The sequence below is a fragment of the Parasteatoda tepidariorum genome, chromosome 9 (genome assembly GCF_043381705.1).
Source record: "Parasteatoda tepidariorum isolate YZ-2023 chromosome 9, CAS_Ptep_4.0, whole genome shotgun sequence".
Taxonomy (NCBI): Eukaryota; Metazoa; Arthropoda; class Arachnida; order Araneae; family Theridiidae; genus Parasteatoda; species Parasteatoda tepidariorum.
The window spans coordinates 15340467-15365055 of NC_092212.1; the positions used below are offsets into that span (position 1 = coordinate 15340467).

A 24589-nucleotide genomic window follows, 5' to 3' on the forward strand; every position below is an offset into this window, starting at 1 on the left:
TTTCCGTGAATTGAAAAATTTTTGCACGCAATTATAAAATTCATTTTTCCAAAGACAATTCCATGCAAAAAATAACTTTTAGTAAATATTTATTGTTTTCTTATTATTTTATTTAAAAATGATCAAAACATTTTTGAATTGTTAGGTGTACAATTTTTTGCATCATTTTGAAGAATATAATTTTATATGGCAAAAATTAAAATTTGAGCAAATTCGGTCGAATGGTTCCTGACAAATCGAATTTTAAATATCTGACTCTTTTGAATTTCTCCAATTTCATTTTTGAAATTCAATTAAGGTTACCCTCTCGAGCCATTACGTGCAGATGCGATCATTAGACCAAAAGTTATTCAGGATTTATTTTGACATGACGTCATTTTTACTTTACAAAATTTGAATTGTCTAATATGACGAGAGAAGTTAAGAGCTTCTTTTTAGTTTTAATACCAGCAACTTTGAAGTCATTTTATAGTATTGCAATATTTGCATTATAAGGCTTTTTTAATTATAGTGGTAGAGAAAAAAAGAATAAAATCTTTTTACTTCCTACGTTCATTTGGGTCGATGAAAATTTTGCATGGGTAAAAAGAACACAATTTCTAAAAGCTTCAAGCATGATCTTTTAAACTGTGTCAAAAACTGTGCAATTTAAAATTTTCCAAAACAATAGCAGCTAAAATAAAAATTGTTTACACAGGTTTAGTATTGTCTTTAGTGTTGGTATTGCCATTAGTTTTGCTCAACCACTGCACGCGATTCAGCTTTAACTTTGAAAACGTAAAACATGACAACAACTATTAATAAAACCGATCAAAAATATAACATTGATTTAGTTAAAACCAAAGATCTAAAAAGTTTGTAACACCTGATAGATAATATACTAGTAATTTAGATTTTACCTGGAAAATATAAACCATGTAACTTACTTTTGAAATACTAATGGATAACTTTATACTGATTTTAGCCACTTTTTCAACACTCTGATAGTTAACACACAACTGGTTTACTTTTAACTTCGAAAGTATAAGCCGGGATAATCTTTAATATATTGCTAGATAATATGATACTAATTTAGTTGAACTTCGAAAACTTAAAAAGTTAAAGCCAATTTCATTCTGATAGATAACTTACTATTGATTTAATTTTAACTTCGGCAACATGGAATACGAAAAGTTTTAATATACTGATAGTTAACATCATACGGATTTAATTTTAATTTCGATAACTGAAAACATTAAAACCTATTTTTATTATGATAGATAACCTACTACTGATTTAGTTTTAACTTTGAAAACATTAAACACGAAAACTTTTAATAAACTGATCGATGACATGAAACTAATTTAATTTAAACTTCGAAAGCTAAAAACACTAAAGATATTTTTATTCTGATAGATAACATACAACTGATGTAGTTTTAACATGCAAAACATAATACACCATAACTTTCAATAAATTGATAGATAACATGAAACTAATTTAATTTAAACTTCGAAAGCTAAAAACACTAAAGATATTTTCATTCCGATAGATAACATACAACTGATGTAGTTTTAACACGGAAAACATTATACTTTTCAATAAACTGATAGATAACATGAAACTAATTTAATTTAAACTTCGAAAGCTAAAAACACTAAAGATATTTTTATTTCGATAAATAACATACAACTGATGTAGTTTTAACACGGAAAACATTATAACTTTCAATAAACTGATAGATAACATGAAACTAATTTAATTTAAACTTCGAAAGCTAAAAACGCTAAAGATATTTTTATTCCGATAGATAACATACAACTGATGTAGTTTTAACCTGAAAAACATAATACACCATAACTTTCAATAAACCGATATATAAGCTGATACTGATTTAGTCTTAAACAAAAAAAATAAAAACATTAAAACTACTTTTATTCTGATAGAAAACATACAACCGATTTAGTTTTAACTTAGAAAACATCAGACACGAAGTTTTTTAATCTATTGATAGATAACACAATACTGACTTAGCTTTAACTTCAAAAACATTTAAGGTGAAAATTACTTTTAAAAATTGGCACTTCTCAAAATTGCGGAAAAGATAAATTCCACACCCCTAAGTTAATTTTCGAAATGAAGGACAGAAAACTTTCGAGCTAATTAGATAGAGCTGCAATCGAAACGACAATCCAGTCAAACTTCTAGATTTTACTTAGGTTAACACGACAGTCATTTCCTTAACTTTGCTCAGTGTTTACAGTCGAATAAAGTTCTTCGAATTTTCCATTGGAAGTTAAAGTACTTTCTTATTTATGTAGGTCGCACACTAGCTGTCTGCTTAGAATTCCGAAACGAGGTTTAGTTTTGTGATCAGGAAGAGGATATTTCATACCATATTATTTAAGGAAATATTACATCAGAATTTGTACCATTAACTCATTGGCTATTGCAGTTTTTAATCGTGTAAGAAAGAGTTAGTTGAAAATATTCTAAATTCCGACTTCTTATCTTTTTCAAGAAGAGGATATTTCATACGAAAAAATTAAAAAAAAATATAGCAAAAGAATTTGTACCATTAACTATTGCATTGACTGTAGCAGTTTTGAATCGTGTAAGAGATTTTAGCAAATATTGTTCCGGCCTTTTTTCTTAAAATTCCGGCTTCTTATTTTATTCAAGAAGAGAATGTTTCATACGAAATATAATTAAAAAAAATATTACAAAAGAATTTGTATCATTAACTTATTAGCTATTGCAGTTTTTAATCGGGTAAGAGAAATTCGAAAATATTTTTCTGACTTCTTAACTTAACATTCCGATTTCTTATCTTATTCAAGAAGAGAATATTTCATACGAAATAATTTTAAAAATATTACAAAAGAATTTGTACCATTAACTTATTAGCTATTGTAGTTTTTAATCCTGTAAGAGATATTTGAAAATATTTTTCTGACTTAACTTAGAATTCCGTCTTCTTATCTTATTCAAGAAGAGGATATTTCAGACGAAATAATTTTAAAAATATTACAAAAGAATTTGTATCATTAACTTATTAGCTATTGCAGTTTTTAATCGGGCAAGAGATATTTGAAAATATTTTCTGACTTCTTAACTTAACATTCCGACTTCTTATCTTATTCAAGAGGAGGATATTTCAGACGAAATAATTTTAAAAATATTACAGAAGAATTTGTACCATTAACTTATTAGCTATTGTAGTTTTTAATCCTGTAAGTGATATTTGAAAATATTTTTCTGACTTCGCTTAAAATTCCGTCTTCTTATCTTATTCAAGAAGAGGATATTTCATTCGCAATAATTTAAAAAAAATTATAAAAGAATTTGTACCATTAACTCATTGACTATTGAAGTTTTGAATCGGGTAAGAGATTTCAGCAAATATTGCTCCGGCCTTTTTTCTTAAAATTCCGGCTTCTTATTTTATTCAATAAGAGGATATTTCATGTGAAATAATTTTTAAAAAAATATTGAAAAGAATTTGTACCATTAACTGATTGACTATTGCAGTTTTTAATCGTGTAAGAGATATTTTCAAATATTTTTCCAGCTTCTTTTTTTAAAAATTCAATAAATGATTTAAAAATTCAGATTATCTTTCAAAAAAATTCGAAGCTAAAAAGACTATCTTCATTTATGAACATAAACAAAAATAGTTTTCTTAAAAATTCGAGAAAGCTAAAGAGGGTTATACCTCAGCTATGCCCATAAGGAAATATATAAAACTTTTGTTCTGGTGTTATGATATGAATAAATAGTTTTCAAAATGCTTCCCACTTTTTCATTCCGAATAAATACATTTATACAATTGCCTTTTTTTTGGACATGCATTTGATGAAGTTTCTAATGATAGTGAAAAAACAGTTTAAACAAAGAGTTCTTTTGTGGTACTAGCTCAAAATAGCATAAGAGAATAAACTAAAAGTTTACTAAGAATATAAAGTATTCAATTTAATATATTTTTGAGCCGAATAACTTTAAAGAATAATGATAATCTAATTAGACATACAAATGTTTTGATGTGCATACTCATTTGCTCAGAAAAATCACATGACCTTCAATATACATTTAATGAAGATTCAGATATCTTTGGCTGCCATCAGCATAAAATTAGTACAATAGAACTTACGTGTAAATTATATATTTATCCCTTATTTAATAACATTTATCACAGTTATATTTATCATCCTTTTTAAATACATAAATCAAAATGAAAGGTTGGTTTATATATTTTTGGTTTTGATTATAAATCAAAATGAAAGGTTTTAATTTATCATTTATTATAAAATTAGCGCATATATTTTTATGATAAAGATATTTCGTCAACGTCTAAAAAAATTAAATGGAGAATAAGTCATATTTTTTTCTAAGTTACATTTACTTTTAAAATGCAATTATAATAGTGAATACATAATAACTATTAAAAATTCCAAAGGTAAATATAATAGAACGAATTTTTTATTATATTGCTAAATAATATATATTTCTTTCTTTTTTTTTAATGAATATTTTTTTCTTTCTTATTATAATTAAAATTTAAAGAAAATTTTCGAAAAAAAGTTAGTAGATGCAGTCGCAATGGCCACCAGGCAAAATTTTTCAAACTAAATTTGTGAAACCAAATCTGTGTAAATACAATAAAAAAATTTTAGGATCTTTCAATGAGTAATTTTAATTTTTTATAATTTTATTACTATTTGTTTAAAGAAACAAAAATGATAGCGAAGCAACGGTGGGGGTTGGTAAGCAAAGCGAGCAGGGCCAAAGACACATGATACATTCATTTGACCACGACAGAAGAGATGATCCGCAATAATTTATGAAAAAAAATTGTATACTCCAACTTACCTATTTTATGAAAGAGCTCTGGTAGATGAATTTCTACTTTCTCTCGTTGGAACATATGATATTCTGTTTGTTCTGCGGACGGGGGAATCAAGTGGCATTGTCTGGCAACTGAGTAAGCTTCCTGAAAGATTTAAGAGTATCGGAATAGAATAAAGCCAAATACAACGCCAAATAATATAATGCCCAACACATCTGTCTTTAAAAACGAGATAGCTCACTCTCCAGTTTACTGCAGACAGCCAGTTAACATGGCTATTAGAATATTTAAGTTTTCCTAATACAAATCCCGTTTAATTTTGGCGAAGTTTTTTTTCCTTAAAAAGCTTGTACTCAAACATATGTTTTCAAAATGAAATACCCATCTAATAGCGCGGAGAATATATTTTAATTAGTTTTTAACAACCAATTATAATAATAAGTTATGCAGTCTTTAATATTCATAAATGCGAGTTAAAGTTTGAAGGAAGAAAACGGACCTTTTGTAAAGAGGAAAAAAATTGTGTGTGTTAGGGGGAAAACCCTATTAACCGTTCTTCACGCTCTTGGTAAAAAACTGGAAGAGAAACTTGTAACAAACTGGAACTTAACCAAAGCAGCAAAAGAAAAATGTTATTTCTAATGCCTCCAATACTAAAATCTTTCACGTAATAACTGGGTGTGGCCAACACCTTCAAGAAGAGAGAAGGCGTGGATTAGTTTCGTAGTCCGACATAACGAACATAAACTGCGCAGTGAAGGTTAATAAAAAAGATGTCACTATGTTCGGGATACTGAGCTGCGTCGTGTGGAGAAAATACAAAAGATGTCAGTACGTCTGAACTACTAAAGGATCAAATTTCTTATTTATGGTAACCCGTGCTGAGGTCTTTTCTCTTCTAGGAGGTATTGATGTGACACTCTTTCTTTGGGCTAAGAGAGAAAAAGGCTACATGGAACACTTGGAATAGATATCAAGATATCACTTATTTTTTGTCTATTGGTTGTTAGACCAACTCAGAAAATTGTGCAAGAAATGTTGAACTATTGGAGAGTTTTATAGTTTTGATACAAGACCGGTCTATCAGAGCTGAATGTGTGAATGATGCAAGAAAAAACCTATTTACCCAGAAGGGTGCATCCACTATCAAATTGCCTACTTTGCAAGATGCTTTCCTTCAGAGTTGTTATTCAAGAGGACTACTGCTGGACTCAAACGATGGTCCCAACGCCAGTGCTAATATCCTCAGGTGATTGAGGTTGTAAAAAGAAAGCTGGAGGTGGATAGAAAATATCTTGGACAATCCTTCCAGAGGCATACAGGGAACTTTAACTATGTGACTTCAGGAAAGATTGCGCACCTTAGTGTCAATGTAAGAAACGAGCGATTAAATTTCAAAGTGGCCGGATCACGCTATTGGTCAAATATGACATCACTACGTGTGGGAAGGAAGATGGTACGTATCGGCTGGTGGTTACTTTACTTTAACTACAGATTTCGTTTACACGTGTGCTCCAGATTTATTTGATTCTTAGAAATGTTTACGTAATATCAGTATTAAATTTTATTTTCATGACTTTGACTCTAATAGAAATTATCTCTAAATATAGCAAATTGTAAATAGTATTTTTACTTTGAATCATTTTAATAATTAAAAGAAAAATGTATTTTGTCGTATTCATTATACCTTATAACATTTGTAACAGAACCAAGCAAAATACTGTTTACAGTCGCAGTATTTAAATTTATAACCTATCAGGTCTTACATAAAAACTTAATCTAAGCAGCACTGTTATTATGTTTTTTTTGCCATCTGTGCCTTTCTAAAAATCAGTAAATTGCATAGTTTTTTTTCTATTGAACAGCCATTTCTTTTATTGAAATTAAATGTTTTGAAATATTAAACTAAAAACACATTTGAAAACAATGTAGTTATTTATCTTGAAACTGCAATGAAATCAATTATAAATTATTAAATAGAAATAAAGAAAATCAAAAAAGTGACTTGTTCAAAGCCAAAATTTTCAGAAATTTTCCAAATTCGCGTCAACGCCAGGAGTACTCACGTAGTGATGTCATTTTCGACCAATAGCGTGAACCAGCCACTTTGCAGTTTAATCGCTCGTTGTAAGAAGGCTCTCCTTCAGTGTACTGCTCTTAGTGGTTGCACTCGTTGGTCTCAAAGTTTGAATTTAATTTATTATGTAAACCTAGTACATAATGTGTTTAAACATTCAATGTAATACAGACTATCTAGTAGTACAAAACTGTATTATAAGATAAGTGTAAATAATTTCCCAATAATTAAGCCATACCTTTAATTGATCCAAAAAATTTGATTTAAATAAATATGGAATATGGCATATACTATAAAACATTATTACTTTTAAAGTAAGAATCTGTTTACAGTTAAAAAACCAAAATTAAATGATCAAGAAGTAATAACGAGTTGGTAAGCGAAGCGCGCAAGTGGCATAGATTACCCCCAAGTGGCATGTATTGATTAAAATAGAAAACTGCATGAGCAAAAAATATCAAATTTAGTAATTTTTTTAATTGATATAATTTCAAAAAAAAAAAAAAAACGAAAAAAAACAGAACATTAAAAATTTTAAAAGTCCACCATTTTAAGCGTCCTCCATTATTGTTATTGGTTAAAAATCTGAGATGGCCTCCCATTCAAAATTAAAGCTATGGTTTATGTATATCAAGTTTTATTCATAAGGATAGGTGTCATCGTGGTACGTAGATAAAAGTGAAAGTAACGTGATTGAGTCTCGAATCAAGTACAGAAATCAATATTTTTGTACTTCAAGTGCAGAAGTCAAGCACAATTCTGTACTTGTTTTGTGCTTTAATCACGTTATTCACTTTAGACTAAATTAAAGCTAATTAAAGATTTAACTATTATAGAGACCAAATTATAAAGCTTTAAATAAATTAAAGCTTCATATGTGGGGTATATGTTTACTGAGTTTCATCCATAAGGATATGGTATAATACATCATGCTACGTAGACTAAAGTGAAAATAACGTTATTAAAGGACAAAACAAGTACAGAAATAGACTTTTTTGTACTTCAGGGACAGAAACCAAGTACAATTCTATACGTGATTTATGCTTTAATCATGTTTTTCACTTTAGACCAAGTTTTATACTTCTATCACTATAGGCGCGATGCTGTCATGTTAACCAATTTGCTGTGCTGTCGTAGGTAAAGAGTACAATACACTCGGTACTATTTCGGGTATTTATATCAGAACAGTACTTGAATGATCAAGTTGATTGTTATAAGCGTCAAGGATATCATTTATAAGATAGTGGTAATAAAAGTGTCAAAAAGGCCGATTAAGTGTAATTTTGGGATTAATAATTTATCATGTTAGCAATGGATAAGTTGCTTATCCTATGTGAAAGTGGACATATAAGTACAAACCATTATTTCCATCATGGTCCATCTTGAAGTACCCCAATACATAGCTTTACTATGGTTGATGGCATGTGTACACGCACGCACAACCTCTGAAAAAGATAAACGCAAGTTCCTTTAGTTAATAATAAAAAGGAGTAAAATGAAATACAGTACAAATAATATACGATGAGACACCCTAGCCCTATAGATAGATTAGAGGGAAGTACCATAGGCATGTGGTAAACTAATGGAAACATTCTATAGGCATGCGTCATTCATATGGGGGGGGGGTAGACATGGTTGCGAAAAGAAGCAGGTATATTTTACTGCAACACGATCTAGTTCAGATCTGCCTTAAATAAACAATCCATAAATAAGTATTTTTCTATAAAATTCACCCATTCTATAGAAATTTATCATTATTTAAATTTATTTTCGATTATTTAAAAAAAAAAAAAAAAAAAAAAAAAAACAGGATTTCAAGTTATTTTCAATGACCGAAGATAAGCGTAATACCTATACCTCGACGAAGCATTATTTGACCAAAAAGACTAAGAAGTTGTTTTTTTCTGGCTAAATTGAGTTTTAAACTTCTTGAAATTAATCAATATCATATTTTACTAGTTTTCAACAACGTTTTTCTAAATTATTGAAATTAGTCTATTTCAGAAATACTTTATTTTGGTTTGAAATGATTTTAGAGGATTATAGAACCAAATTAACTCTAGCGCCTATAACAATCTTATTGATTCACCAAAAACTACATAGGATAAATAGGAAACACATAGTATATATACCTTCGATCGGACACATTGGGTCAGTCCTGTTAATATAAACTATGTCAACATAATCCATCTGAAGTCTGTCCAAACTGGCATCAATTGCTGTAAATAAAATAAATTCTTTAGTTCACGATTTGAAAAACATTAATCTAAAATGTAAAATTTCATTATCAACTTGAAAGAAATTAAAGATTACAGCGTACCTAGATGGTGCAGTTTTATCGGAGTCTTTCGAAACATCGAGTACAGTTACTTAACAGCTTTATCTATACTATATTCTGCCAATTCTGTTATTGATTTTTAGATGTAGATGAAGAATTTTAGTCATTAATTGACTCTAAAAAGTTTTATGTTGAAAGAATGGTGTGAGGATTAGTTTAGATGTGGGATACGAATTTTAGTCATTAATTGACTCAATTAATGTTTTATGTTGAAAGAATGGTGTGAGGATTAATTTAGATATGGATGAAGAATTTTAGTCAATAATTGACTCGAAAAAGTTTAATGTTGAAAGAATGGTATGAGGATTAATTTGGATATGGAATAAGAATTTCGGTCAGTAATTGAGTCGAAAAAGTTTTCTGTTGAAAGAATGGAGTGAGGATTAATTTAGATGTGGATGAAGAATTTCAGTCATTAATTGAGTCAAAAAAGTTTAATAATGAAAGAATGGTGTGAGGAATAATTTGGATGTGGAATACGAATTTCATTTCAGTCATTAATTGACTCGAAAAAGTTTAATGTTGAATGGTATGGGGATTAATTAAATTTCCATACAGTCTGCCTAATTCCGTTGTATCGAAGTTATTTTAAAATCATACTTGAGGTTATCATGAAAACCTTTTACACTAATAGAGTAATTATTTTTCAAAATCATAGAATTTCCATATACGTTCAATCCGATTTTGAAATAGATCTAATACTTACGGTAATAAACACACAAAATTGCAAGATTTGCAACCAAAAAAAATTTCTGCAATATTGCTTCCTTTCTGAATATTCTGACATGACTTTTGTGTGAATCTACACAAAAATCATCTGCTTGTCCAAAAGACAATGATGACAAAATTAATGTACTCTAGTGTTCTTTTTCAATTATAAAATATTCGATATCTGTCACGTTATTTATTTACTTCTCTAAAAATAAATAATTAATCTAATCTTCTCCATTGTCAAAGAGACAAATTAAACTGAAATAACTAAAATACTATGGTAGTAGACACGCAGAATAGCAAGATTTACGACCAATAAAAACTATCTGCAATATTCTTTCCGTTTTAAATATGCTGACTTGACTTTTGTTTGGATGTTACGCAAAAATCGTCTGCTTGTCCAAAAGACAATGATGACGAAATTAATGTGCTCTTGCGTTCTTTTTTTAAATTATAAATTATTTAATTTCTCTCACATTATTTACTCCATTCACCGCTAATAATAATTAATTAATCTAATCTTTTTTATTTCCAAAGAGACTAATTAAACGCAAATGTTTTTAAAAAATGACACAGAAAGGAAAACATTAAAAGCGAAGTTCTTTACGTGAGACAACTTTATTAACAACAGTTTATATTTATTGAGTGGCAATTTCATTTTTTTCTAAGAAAAGCAGACGATAAAAAAATATTCCTAACAAAAGCACTCTCACTTCTTCTAATTTACTTCATAAACCGACTGGATCTTTAAGAACAAGAAGAAGAGCAAGTACGGAGGGAAGCTCATAAAACCAGAACATTACGTCCATAACTAAATCTCCAAGGATATAGAAAGAATGTTTCTTGCTTAGGGAGAAGTGAAGCGTGAGCTATCATTCCACAACATTCTTTTTAGGCCATATTTGTTCTTTTTTTTTATCATCATTTCTCGCCTTTTGCTGGATGTCATTTACTTATTTTATAACGAGACAAGACAACACCAACACAGATGCCTTTGACAACATACATCTTTATACCAGCTATTCCAATATTTCTATAAAGCTTTACTTTAGAAAAAAGAAAAGAGAATATGAACTGAACACATTTTTTCCCAGATTGATTTATTCCAAAACAAGAGTTTGAACAAAGAAAAAATAGTTTAGAAACATTATTTTGCTACTTTGTTTGCAATTTAAGAAGACAGTTCCAGCAGTAGTTAACTCAGATAATACATTTTTGTGTTAAAAATTCATGTTGTAATATAGACGCCTCTGGCAGTACTTAGTTTTAAAATAATAAATTTAATATATTATAGTATCCAGTTTAATGTTAAAGACATTTTTAGCAGTAGTTAGTTAAAAAAATATAGAGTTTAATGTTTATGGTAAACGCATTTTTAGTAGTAGATAATTAAAATAATAAATTAGATATATTGCACTCTGTCTACATTAAAAATTCTGACTAACACTGCCTCAGCTGATTTTGGTATACAACTTAAGGTTACATTTTGTTTTGCTGTTTAAAAACTATAAGACTTAGAAACTTTAAATTACGATAATATGTAATATATTTAATGTAATGGTATTTTTCCAATAGTCGGTGGCAAGCGGAAAATTGCCAAATAATGTTGAATTCCGCCAAATTTCTTACAACCGTAAGTGAAATGCTGGTTTGGGGCCACGTGCTCTGTTCTCTGAATTCATTCAAAACAAAGCACGTTTTCCTTTCTTTCTTACTATTAATTACTGTTAATTACTATTATATATATTAATTACTATTATATATCATTAATATTAATGATATTAATTACTATTAAGGAATATTTGTTTATAGTTGAACATTTTCGACTTTTATTCCGTTGACTGTTTTGTCATACGCTTCGCTTATCGACTTGGCTTGCGTTTGGTTCACAATTGGCGACATTTTCTCCCGCCTAACGGAAAAGTACCAATGTAATATACAGGAAGTACAGTGAAATGAAAAAATTTAACTTCTGATAATTAGTTCTCTGAACTGCAAACGTGACATAAAAAATACCATACTGACCGCTCTATAGGCCTCAGGAATGCAACTACTGATTAGTGTACTAAAAGGACCATATTTGTTTATAAACTTAATACGGAGTTTTTTTTTAAATTTTACTTTGTTCGAAAGTTATTGCAATTTTAAGTGCGCTTTCCGCGATTTTTTTTACCACGTTTTTGCTTTACGTTATAGTTTGCTTTGCTGCACAAAGTACAGCTTATTCAAAATGAATATAGCTATTACAAACGTCTATGACTATTTAATGAAAAAGAATTTATCGATAAAATTTACACAGGAGCTTCAACATTTTGTACACATGTGTCTCAGATTTTCTATGTGCTTCCCTTGGTCAGTCCGACAACAACTAGGTGGTAGTCCATTTCACGCCATACATTCTGAAACAATTGTGCAGCCACTGACGCAAGCGCTATTTTCCCATTTGCACAAACATCCCGTTTCTTTAAACATCCTATGTCATCTGTTCCCATTTCGAGGTTCTTGATTGTAACGCTGACAAAATCTTCCCCCACTGTGATAAAGACTGACAATTGTTAAATTCTAACACGCAGAATGCTTTCTGCAATGCTTTCTGGACTCGCCATTTTCATTAATGAACTCGCGCATGCGCAGGATTTCGCTTCACTACGTCTGCGCCTTACGTAAAGAAATTTTGAAGTTCCATCTACATTCTATGTTAATCTGATCTATAAATTATTTATTCATTAAATAGTTATAGCTGTTTGTAATCGCTATATTCATTTCGAAATTACGAAGGTGTAAAGAAAATTACACAAGGAATTCGATAGAATCAAAAATTAATTAACATTCGATTATTAGTTCGAGAATTATTAACTGTCGAACGTTTATTACGAAATATCATGTTTGGTGGATCTATAGCCCGCTGAAATGCAACCACGGAGAAAAAATTTGACGTGTGGGAAGAGCTATTTTCATTAATGAATTTGATGTGACTTTTTTGAAATTCTAGTTGTTTGTTTGATAGTAATTTGCTATTTTTATTACTTTTTGCAATTTTTTGTCACTTTTTGTGTTTTAAATAATGGTTATTTATCCAGTGCGGTAGAAAATTTTATTTCCTTCCCTTGAGATTTCCCTCATGGTTAACTTGATATCAAAAGTTACAGAATTAAATAAATAAATAAATCAAAGGGAAAGAGAGTAGAGGTTGTCAGGTGTAAATTTGATAATATAATTAAAAAATATAAAACACTGAAGAGAGATAAAAACCGTTTTCAATTCGAACTATTATGTGGTATAAGGTTATGTTCTATGTTGATAACTAATCACCAGCGGCGATCAGCTAAACGATTTACACGTACTCACAGCTTTTCGCCTGTCTTGGTAAAAACGCGTTAGTTAGCATTATTATCTTTCAGGCTAACCATCCCAATAATAGCAAAATACCTAAATCTTACTTTTTATTATTATCCCATAGTTTATGAAGTTAAAACGGGTTGTTCAGCTTTACGGTAAATTATACAAATTACCCCGATGTTAATAAAACATTGAAATGAAACGTTTATAGTTTTTCTTTACATCTGACAAGAAACACATGGTCCAATTTTCAGATATCTTATTTTGGTAGAATCAAGTTGAAGCATTACTGTAAATTGTTCCAAAATTGATACTTAAAGTCTAGTATTTAGCAATACTGCCAATTAAGCTAATTACTGCTACAATTCTAAAATAGCGAAAGGAAACTTTTTAATTTTTCTATTTGTCTCAAATTTTATCTATGGAACAAATTTGAGACTCTTGTCTAGGCAGAATATTTCATGAAGCATTACTGTCAATTAGGCTAATTACCCTCAATTATCCCAATAATTTCAAAACATCGTTATTTCATTATATTAATATTGTTAATGTATATATATATATATAATAAATACAAGAAAACACGAAGAAAGTTAAGAAAAACAATAAGTTTCATTTCTATATTTCTAATATCCATTTCTATATATCCATTTCGGGCGCATCCTTGATAACTAACAAATCAATGCACAGAATAACAAATCACTTCAGCAGTGCAGTAAGAACGGCACTTTAAAACCCTCTATTTACACTCACTTTGCGCTTTTGTTTTCATATTTTGTAATCTGGCAATCTTGTTGAGAAAACATTTTTAAATCATTCTTGAAAAATTTCCCGTCCATGTAAGTACATCTGATTTCGCTACTCGCTTTATAGTCTATGTTTTATACTGATTTTTCTTTTTCTTTTATTTTATTTTCTGTTTTTACATGTTATTTTTCCTTATTTTTACTTATTGTGTTCTATTTTATTTGTTGTAANTATATATATATAATTAATAATATTTTTTTAAGTTTTCCTATTTATCGCTTGAAGTATCTATGCTCTAAATTTTAACTTTCTAGCTTCATGGGAAGAGGAAGTATCAGTGATGAGTGAATGAGGACTTTGCCTTTTATATATATAGATTATCCTAATTCAGCATCATCTGACACAATTGTGAGTTTCGAGGAAGGATATTTTAAATTTTTCACAACCAAGCAACTTATATCTTCAAGAGGCAATAAAAAAAACAATTTCTGCACTATCTATCATAGGAATGAACAGTTTTGGTGTAGCTTTAATAGGCACCAAATTTACGCATAAAAGTACTTTGTACCAATATATTTATTAAAGCTGCTCCAATTACTAAATATATATAAGTACCAAGACAGAAAAGAGCAAAAACTGGTACGAAAGGCATTTCATTTTACCATTATTTTCGAGAAACAATAACCCCTTAACTTGTGCGCTCGATTCGAGCGGGCTAAACAGGCCAAACAGTGCACACTTGAGATAATTCGAGTTGCGTTGTATTTTATGTTGCTATAATTTTTTCCATTTGAATATAATCGAGAATTGAAAATAACATCGTTTACATAGGATTGTAAGCTATAATACATATTTATTCAAGAATAAAATCAAGAAAGGCTAGATAATATATAAAGGCTATATTATCTAGCCTTTTTCCATGGAGCAAAAGCGCAGTATATCAAAATTGTCCACCAAAAGAAAAGACATTCTGAAATGTTTTTTTACATTAAAAAAAGTTATTTTTTTGGGGGCGGTTTTTCCCCCAAAAAATCTGTGCATTTCCGTCTAGCTTTCACCCAGGGTTAATAGTAGTATTACGCCTGTTTACGGTTTCCATAACGTTCTCAATTAACTTTGCTTTTCAGTCTTTACTTCAATCAGTAACTATAATCAAAATTAATTATCATTGGCATCAATAATAAGAATGAAATTTTTTTAATGTTTGTTCTCAACAATTTAGTACCATATTCTGTTAATTTTGTTTTTCAGTACGAAATATATATAGATTTTATTTCAACTGGATGCCTGGAATCGACATCTCGCAGGGGTCAGCTAATCAGGTTCGACGCACACGCGTGACGTTGCTTACAGGTATCGAATTAAATCTGCTTCGTAAAACGGATCAGCGTGATAATATAACCAGGCCTTAAGGTCTGGTTTCTTAGGATAAGCGCCTTATCTGGGAGTCAGCGGAAAGTTGACGTAGAGCTGACGCCAAAAAAATACTTTNAGGCCTTTAAAGTTGTAACGTTAAAAAACCACGTGATTCGACACAACCATGGGATTTGCTGGAAGTATCCAATTACCGTTTATTTAAAATTATTTAGTTTTATAGTAACACATTTTAAAAATATAATTTTAAAGGAAATATACACGTAGATTTAGATAACTATAGGAGCACTAATTTGGTGACGTAATGAGCCTATGCTCCCACGATTATGCCGATCATTCAGATAATGTGGTATAAATAATAAAAAAAAATTAAGTATTACAGAGCCCGCAAATAAGCATATTTTTTTATTACAGGTATAAGCAAGTAAACATCATTGACGAATAAAGGATGACATTCAAAATTAACAGCCCCATTTCCACTCTTTACTAGATGCCATTTACTAGTTTTATAACGAGATGAGACAATACCAATAGAAGCTTTCTACGAAATAAATTTTTTTTATTAGGTCTTCCAATATTTGTGTAAAACTTTAGTTTATAAGAAATTGATAGGATTGGAACATATATTTTTTTTCAGATTGGTTTATTTTAAAACAAGAGTTTTAACAAAGTAAAAAAATTGGTTGAAGCATTATTTATCTACCTTATTTGCAATTTAAAAAGACGTTTCTAGAAGTTGTGAATTCAAATTGTAAATAATTGTGTTAAAAATTCATGGTATAGAGAGTACGTTTTTATAAGTAGTTAGATAACGTAATAAATTAGAGTGTTCCAAGATATAGTATTCAGAAGTGTTTATAGTGCTAAGAGTTGTCTTGTCCGAGGGGGCGTACGTACACTAGTTTGTAGCTGTGCAGCAAAGCGTATCCATGGAAATAGTGTGTGTAAAAATTTCAGACTCAAAGATTTTGGAATTTTAAACTCTTTGCACATGAACAGCTTTAAACGGCGGATTAAAAAGTAATAAGAAATTTAAAAGGCATACTAGAATTAAAGGTATATTATTAGACTTAATTTACTTTGCCCTCAGACAATTATGAATATGGACACCCTAACAAAAAGTAGACAGACTTTATAGTGTCAGTAGCTATTGCAGCGTCACCTACTAAGAGAAGTGCAATGCAGATTCCGAATAATTGATTAACCACTCAGCATGAGAGTATTTTCAGTGAATATAAAGTTGTGTTAAGATGGATGCGTTTAGAAAGCAAAAAAAAAAAAGCAATAGAACAATTGTTTAGGGGTGGTGAGAACAAGGTGAGAACAATGCGGACATTTATAGTCGAATATTAGCTGTTTATGGTGAACATTGTCTAGAGCATAGATTCTCAACCTTTTTAACATTGCCTCCCTCTTAAGGAGCAAAAAGCATTTCAACGTCCCCGTTTGTGAAAATCATGAGTGTGAGCATGGGGAAGGGGGAGGTGTGCTGAATTAGAAGAGGCAAAATTTTTAAGCATTTTTTACTCGTTAAATTTGTTTGGTTTTTTTAAAAAAATAATGTATACATTAACTCGATACTTTTCTCACGACAGGTAATCGCAGTCTATTTGTTATAATCAAAATAAATACGGTAATGAAAAAAATACAACAAAAAACCAATGCTCATAAAGAATAATTTATTCTTAAGGGGTTCCCAAGAAATGACCAAATTGTCGATATTTTTGTATTGCTTATAATAAAACTTCATACTATTTCAAATGCACTGGAAAAAAAGTCATCTCCCTATCTACATTTTTAAAAAAGTCATGAAGGATTTTAGATTGCCGTAAAACAGATACTTGATCAGCAGATAGACTTTAAAGTGCTTTTCTCATAGATGATAATTTTGTGTTTTAATCTTAATTAAATCCCTAAGGAATTTTTTCTATTTAAGATAAAACTTTGAAGTAAATTTTTTTTAATTTTAAGTATAATACATTTATTTAAACTGTGCATTGAATAAGAATTTTATGAAGTATTCAATTTTTACAGCATGTTATATATACCTAACTGGAATTTTTGACCTTTTTTTTCTACTTTTTTAAAAATAATCTACAAAAAATGCTTTAATTGATATATCAACAAATGAATGCACAAAATTGTTAAGATCAATATTGTAAGCACCAAGAAAAAAGGAATCTTTGAAAATGTGTTAAAATAAAAAAAGCCTTAAAGATTTAAAAACCTTAAAGATTTTTTAAATTTTTTTTTAAAATTTTTTGAAAATTAAACAATTTAACTATTTCTTGAAGATAAATTATTGATTATAAGTTAAATGAGCATGTAAAACATCCACAAAATGAATGATTATACCTTTATTTTTAAAAAAATGTTGCAAGGGTACTGTGACCTCTTAATCAGATAATTAAAAAAGCACGCAAAAAAATTTTTTTTACACTAAAAAGTAGTATCAACTGAACATTCAAGTAATTATGTCAGTGGGATGATTGTACTTAATGGTTCAGTGCTTGTTTCTTAACGCTCGGTGTAATACTTTTAGTGAGATAAAGACAGAGGTATGATTTGTTATGGGAACATGGAGGACTTTGTGACCCAAAGGATTTACGGAGAATCCTCAGCTTGCGGGGATCAAACCCACGACCTCTTGGAAAAGGGCCCAACGCACTGCGAACGAGGCTATCCCAGCCTTCTTTTAACTCTAAAATATATGTTGATTTGAAATATGTAATAAAAAAATACTTAATTTTTAAAACTATTTTGATATAAAAGTTACACATCGAGAGTATTAACGAAACCAAGCAAAATTTTATAATAAATGTAATAGAGTCAAAATACTAAAACAACTACTTGTTGGTCTACAATAATGAGAAATTAGTCGAAAAATAATATATTTTCAAACTGTGACCTCTTTAAATGACAGTGCATCCTCAATGCTATTTAATCGCTCAATTTTGAAAAATACAGCAAGTTTCTATATTTCATGAATTAAATTAAATGAAACTATAGAACATAATGCTCCGCGTACAATTTCCTTCTTTTAAAAGTTCTCAATGACTGAAAAAGTTTTAGAACCTTTGAACCAAATTTAACTTACCTTCTAAAATAAACTTTCTTGAAAGTCCTCTGTCTGAGTCCAACCTATAAAAGATTTAAAATGCTTTTAGAGAAATCATGAACTAAGTGAAAAATTAATTCTGTTTGTTATTTTTATAATAAAAAATAAACAGCCGAAATTCTATTTATTTTAAGTACAGTCAATCAATAATCAGACAGACGTTTTTCCCTTAATTTTCAGAATGGAATTCGGTATTCAAATTAGGTGAATTCGTTAGTATTTTTTACACACGTTTAGGTATCTCTTCCATTGTGAAACTATATGATTAGAGATAAACCGTTCATTTATAAGAGATGTTCAAATCGTTGAAAAGCTCTAGAATAGTTCATAACCTTATTGAACAATGAACTTTGAACATTTTTTGTCTATTTTTGAGGTTAAAGGATGAACAGTGCGCAAAATAAAAAATGGACCATTCTAAATAACTTTTGATATAAGGATCGGATCTTCATGTTCTGCGACTCAATATTAATGGTTCGAGGGGGTGACCTCAAATATGATAATTAATCAATGCAGACGATATTTTTAAGTTACGGAACCAGATTCAAAAACGTACTTCTCTGAAAAAACTTACCTTTTTTTTCCTTCAGGATTCGGATTTCTGACCCTAAAAATATAGGGGTTAGTCACACTCTGGGAAACATGGAGCCAATAGTTTGACCAAGAGAGCAGTCCAAAGTTTAGGTCCTTTAATGTTAATTTTACTTTTCGCATATTTCACCATATCTCGAGAACTTCTTAAGTGAATTAAAAAATTTTGCACGCAATTATAAAATTCGTTTGTCCAAAGAAAATTCCATACAAAATATAGCTTTTAGTAAATGTTTACTATTTCTTATAATTTTGTTTGAAAAGAGAAAAAAAAATTTGAGCGAATTCGGTTGTATAGTTCCTGAGAAATCAAATTTTTAAAAAAGTTTAATTTTGTCTGTGCCATTCAGTCCTAGAACATTAAAATCCCATCATTAGATTAAAAGTTATTCAGGTCATTAGATCAAGTGTTTCTCCACTCTACCTTCCGTTGCTTGTTTTCAACCGACTCTTTTCTGCGTTAACATCCCATTATCGACATGCATAGGTTCTAACCTTTTGCAGCGATAAAAAAACGGCGCTACCGCTAAAAGTTTAGAAGACAAAACTCATGATTTGTATATTTACCAAGTAATACCTGATGGAAATCACTTATTATAGTGGTTTGTAAATATTTGTCATAAAATGTATTTCATGTTTTTAAAAATTTATAATGAAACATTCTGATCACCTCAATAATTCGATAATTCAAACAAATCCTGGCCTTATTTGTATTTTTTTATTCTCACGTGTTCTCTCAAAATTGTCGTAGTGGTATACAAATATTTGTCATAAAATGCATTTTATGTTTTTAAAAATTTATAATGAAACATTCTGATCACCTCAATAATTCGATAATTCAAACAAATCCCGGCCTTATTTGTATTTTTCTATTCTCACGTGTTCTCTCAAAATTGTCGTAGTGGTAAACAAATATTTGTCATAAAATGTATTTCATGTTTTTAAAAAACATGAAACATTCTGATCACCATAATAGTTCGATAACTGAAATATATCCTGATTCTATTTGTTTTTCTATATGATCAGTATTCGAGGCCAACATGAAAAAGCCGTTAGAGTTGAAAAATGTGTTAACCGTGTCAGGTACAAGTTTTCGTCTTATTTCGTTTCTCAGATGAATTCGAGTAAAATCAGATTTCTTAAATTACACTTAAAAAAACCCCCCTCTTATTTATGGTTTCTTGAGTTCGACATGGAAAAAGAGAAATGTTTTTTATTTTATGTAAAATATGTTAAAAATGTTTTTAATTTGAAAAATAAAATGATGATACAACAATATATTATCAAGAACTAAAATGCATGTAAAAATGCTATTAAAGTTGTTATAAATTTTTAACTTTTTTAATAGAATTTGAAAGAGAGTTATGTACTTTTGTATAATGTATTACAGATTCAGTCTTAGCGACAAATATATGAATGGGTTCTCAATGAAATTAAAACGGGAATTATTCTCATATATATATTTTAAAAAATATTTCTATCTTTCTTTCATATTATAATTATTTCTATCTTAATATTACATATTATTAATAGTTCTTTCTGTTGTTGTTCCTTACGCCATTTTGCAAGTCTGCTTGAAATCAAGCAAAGTTTTAAGGCGGAGTTTGAGTCCAAGTATGGCCAAGAATACGACTTCAGCCACACACACGTCACAGCCCGTTTAACAGGGAGGATTCCATCATACTCCATTCATTCATCCACAGATCTTAATTTTGACCTGAACTGGAGAATGATCAATCTCCAATCCAGTACCCCTCAAAGGTATTGATTTGCTATGGGAATTCGGAGGATTTAGTGACCCCAACTGATTTAACCCGCACCAGTCACCATTTAATACACGGGGATTCTTCGGCCGATGGGACTGAAACTCACGTTTTCACAAGCCCAACGTCCGACTAACTAGGCCATCCCGGCCTATAGTTCCGATATTTTTTTAAATTTTATAACCGTCGTTGAACAGCTGACCCAATATTTTTGGGTTTACGACTACTAATGTTCAACTTTGAAGCCTTGTAATTTTGAACCCGATCCAGAAAACAAGGGAATTCCTAGATCAAATACTGGGAGAAATTTGTTTTAGTAGTGAACGCTTTGATGGAATTAACTCGCATTTGCGTTACGTGGATAGGAAAACTACGAAAACCTCACACGGTTAGCCTGACGGAAAGGGGACTTTAACCCATGATCCACCTACAACAGAGGATAATTATGCCAGCATTGTGATAAGTGCGAGCTAGGTGTGGAAAATTCGTATTGACCAGAAATCACTGGAATTCGAACCTGGCTCACCTCAATAGAAGGCGAATGCTCTATCCCCTGAGGCACTACGGCTCAAATTCCGATATTAACGAGCATTGAAATGCATACGAAAATGCTATTAAAGTAGCAATTTATTTATAACTTCTTATTGTATTTTTGCAGGCGATTTATATTTTATGCAACACATTAAAGTTTCAATCTTTACGACAAAAAGATATATGGAATGAACTCTCCTCAGAAATTAAAAACCAGTATGATGCTCATATATATTTCTTGAAGAACAATTCTTTCTTCATATTAATAAATGTTTCAGCATTCTATTTATTATTTATACTGTTCTAAAAGTAGAATAAAAAGTGCCTATTACTGATGCCAGGTTTCACTTTCAGTGGTGGCTTTTTAATATTCATTTGAATACAAGAGAAATAAGGCAAGCTATCAATTATTCGTAACCGTCAACTCAACGGGGAATCTCGTTTCGGGTGGCAATATCAAAGAATTTTTGAACAAAAGAGAAAGAATAACAATATATATATATGCATGCTGACTTCTCGTTCTGATGGCGGCTTTTACTTTTTGTCACCATGGTGACGTGACGTCAACGATTACAATTCAAACGTTTTGTGTAAATAAATGTACTACATAATGAGCTTACTTGCTACCCCAAACCAGCTTCGTTGCCACAATGTAACTGGAACGTCTGAAAAAATTGAAAGAGAATAATGAAATTAAAATTTCAAGATAAATTAATTACATTTCACAAGAGATAAAATAAAAAACAAAACAGTTTAACGTATAATGAAATATTGCCTTTATTGTCCTATAACTCTCAGATATTTCTTTGGGGGTATATGTAACATTAATTTTGATGTAAAATATTATTATATAAAGTATTAAAGCCGATGGATTTAATGTTTGTGATTTTTCTTTATGTGATAAAATGTTTGTGGTTCTTCTTTATATGATAAAATGCTTGTGATTTTTTTTATATGATAAAATGTTTGTGGTTTTTCTTTATATGATAAAATGTTTGTGGTTTTTCTTTATGAAAATGGGTAGTAGTATTTGGCGTTGCTCCAGAATTTTTTGACTAGTTGGTAAAGAGAAATTATTTGGTTGACTAAATGACTAACATGATGAACATCAGCCGTTATATAGTCACTAGTATATTCCCGTTAATGCTAATAGGAATTTTCATATTTTAACCCTTTGACGGTTATGAACGAGTTCAGCTCGCAATCGAATCGTGCCTCATAATGCGCGCAAACGAGTTCCGCTCGGGAGCAAGATTTTGACCGTAATGGTTAGTAACGAGCACTACTCGCGTAGTGAACTTTTTCCCCAATGCGTGCTGACGAGATGAGCTTTTTCGCCATTATTATTCTGCATTGACTATGTTAAAAGCGAAAAGTAAGTAAAAACTGTTATTTATGTACTACGAATACTTGAAGACATTTTTAAAACGTGTGAGACGAGCTATCTACCGCATCCAGAGATGCCAACTTGCTCCGCTTTGTAAAATAGTATTTCCTAGTGATAGCGAAAGTCAAGTTACTTTCAGTTTAGTATTTTTCCTTTTAAGTAATTTTTTCACCACTAAATATCAAAAACTATAAGTAACATATAAAATGCAACGTTGAAGCAACAATCTACTGGTTACTCTAGTAAAAAGTAGGCGTAACTGTCTTTCTCCAACGAAATTTACTACATAGTTTGCTACCACTTTATTATAACAATTCCAGAAGACGGAGCAGTTGGCATCACCAGAGAAGGGTGACATTTTCGGAGGAATTTCTGTGGAAAACAGCTGCCACTTTCGACTACTGTTTGCACGTAATAATGCGCGAATTAATGAAACGAAACCTGCTCATTTCCCTGACCGTCAAAAGGTTAACCAACAAGTGTAGAGTTGCCAACTTGCTCTGCTTTGAAAAAAAAATTTTTTTTTTAGTGGTTGTAAAATGTTTATTCTAGATTTTTAATGCTTTACTAAATTTGAATTGAAGTATAATTTTGTCCTCCACTACACAAGAATAATTTAGAAATTTATATACAACACCAATTTGTTCTATTCATCATGAGAACTACACTGGCCGAGCGGTATTACTCGCCAACCACTGTGCAAAGCGGAGAGATAGCAGATTCGAATCTGCTGTTACCTGGGATGTAACTTCGTGCTGTTCCTCTCAGTATTGTGCTGTCTGTCCTACTTTTTGACAAAGGTTGAAGTCGAATACGAATTAAAATAACAGAACAAGAGAAATCACTGTGTCTGAGAGGGTCAAAACAGAGTAAAATGCATTTCCACGCTATATGGAAAAGTGACAAGGACTTAATGTCGTCAACAAGGGAATCAGCTTCCATCTGAATAAAACAAGATTCCAGGGTATCAAGATAAGCTGATGTCAATGTAAGATGTAACTAAATGATGTCAATGTAACTAAATAACAAGTTTTAGTTTTTAAATATCTACCACTTCATCTCATTGTTTGCGCAAAACAGAGAAGTTTGCATTTTTGCATGTATCTAGTATCCTTTGTAAAATAACTGTTCCGTTTTTTTTAAACGGTAACACAAGCGTTTTTTTTATTAGGATTTAATTTGGAGAAGCAAGATCAAACTGTCTTCCACAATACATTAATAATATAAATGTTTGCATTTCGGTTTCAAGTCTGAACTCCATGCTATTTTTTATAGCTGACATAGTACATAATAGAAAAAAATGTGTACTATCACTTTTCGTTACGTAAGTGTTTTTCATATATGGAGCACAGTCAGTGCCCCGGCTGTATTGGATTAAGATGATTTTTTAGTGCTGGAATGCAAACTGCTGTGCTTTCAGAAAAAATTCTACAAATTAGCTGAGTTGTCATCTTGCTTCCCTCTTTTGGCAAGTCTTTTCTAGTGGTAATAACATTAATTTTTAAATTCTTTCTGGAACAAAATTTTTTAAATATAACTTTCAGTCATACAGGACAATACCAAGTGAGGTATACTTTAGCTATTTATTGTTTAAAGAATATTGCTTTATTTATTGGAATTACATACATTTACTTGCCTCTGTGCTCAATTTAGGCTTATAAACCTTTGTCAATAGAAGGACAGATAGCACAATACAGAGAAGGATAGCACGAAGATACATTCAGGGTAACAGCTAGATTCGAATTTGCTACCTCCACGCTTATATATATATATATATGTTAGTGGTTC

General features: G+C 30.2%; 1 protein-coding gene across 1 annotated transcript in view; it reads right to left on the reverse strand.

The window, feature by feature from the left end:
• Nucleotides 1-24589, reverse strand: part of LOC107454041 (voltage-gated potassium channel subunit beta-2) — a 282884-nt gene that overhangs the window by 39345 nt on the left and 218950 nt on the right. Inside the window, exons 8-12 of the mRNA XM_043046338.2 lie at nucleotides 22035-22079; nucleotides 18509-18552; nucleotides 9035-9121; nucleotides 8262-8347; nucleotides 4849-4969 (exon numbers count right to left, since the gene is read on the reverse strand). Of these exons, the coding sequence (XP_042902272.1) occupies nucleotides 4849-4969; nucleotides 8262-8347; nucleotides 9035-9121; nucleotides 18509-18552; nucleotides 22035-22079 (383 nt within the window). The remainder of the gene's footprint in view (nucleotides 1-4848; nucleotides 4970-8261; nucleotides 8348-9034; nucleotides 9122-18508; nucleotides 18553-22034; nucleotides 22080-24589) is intronic.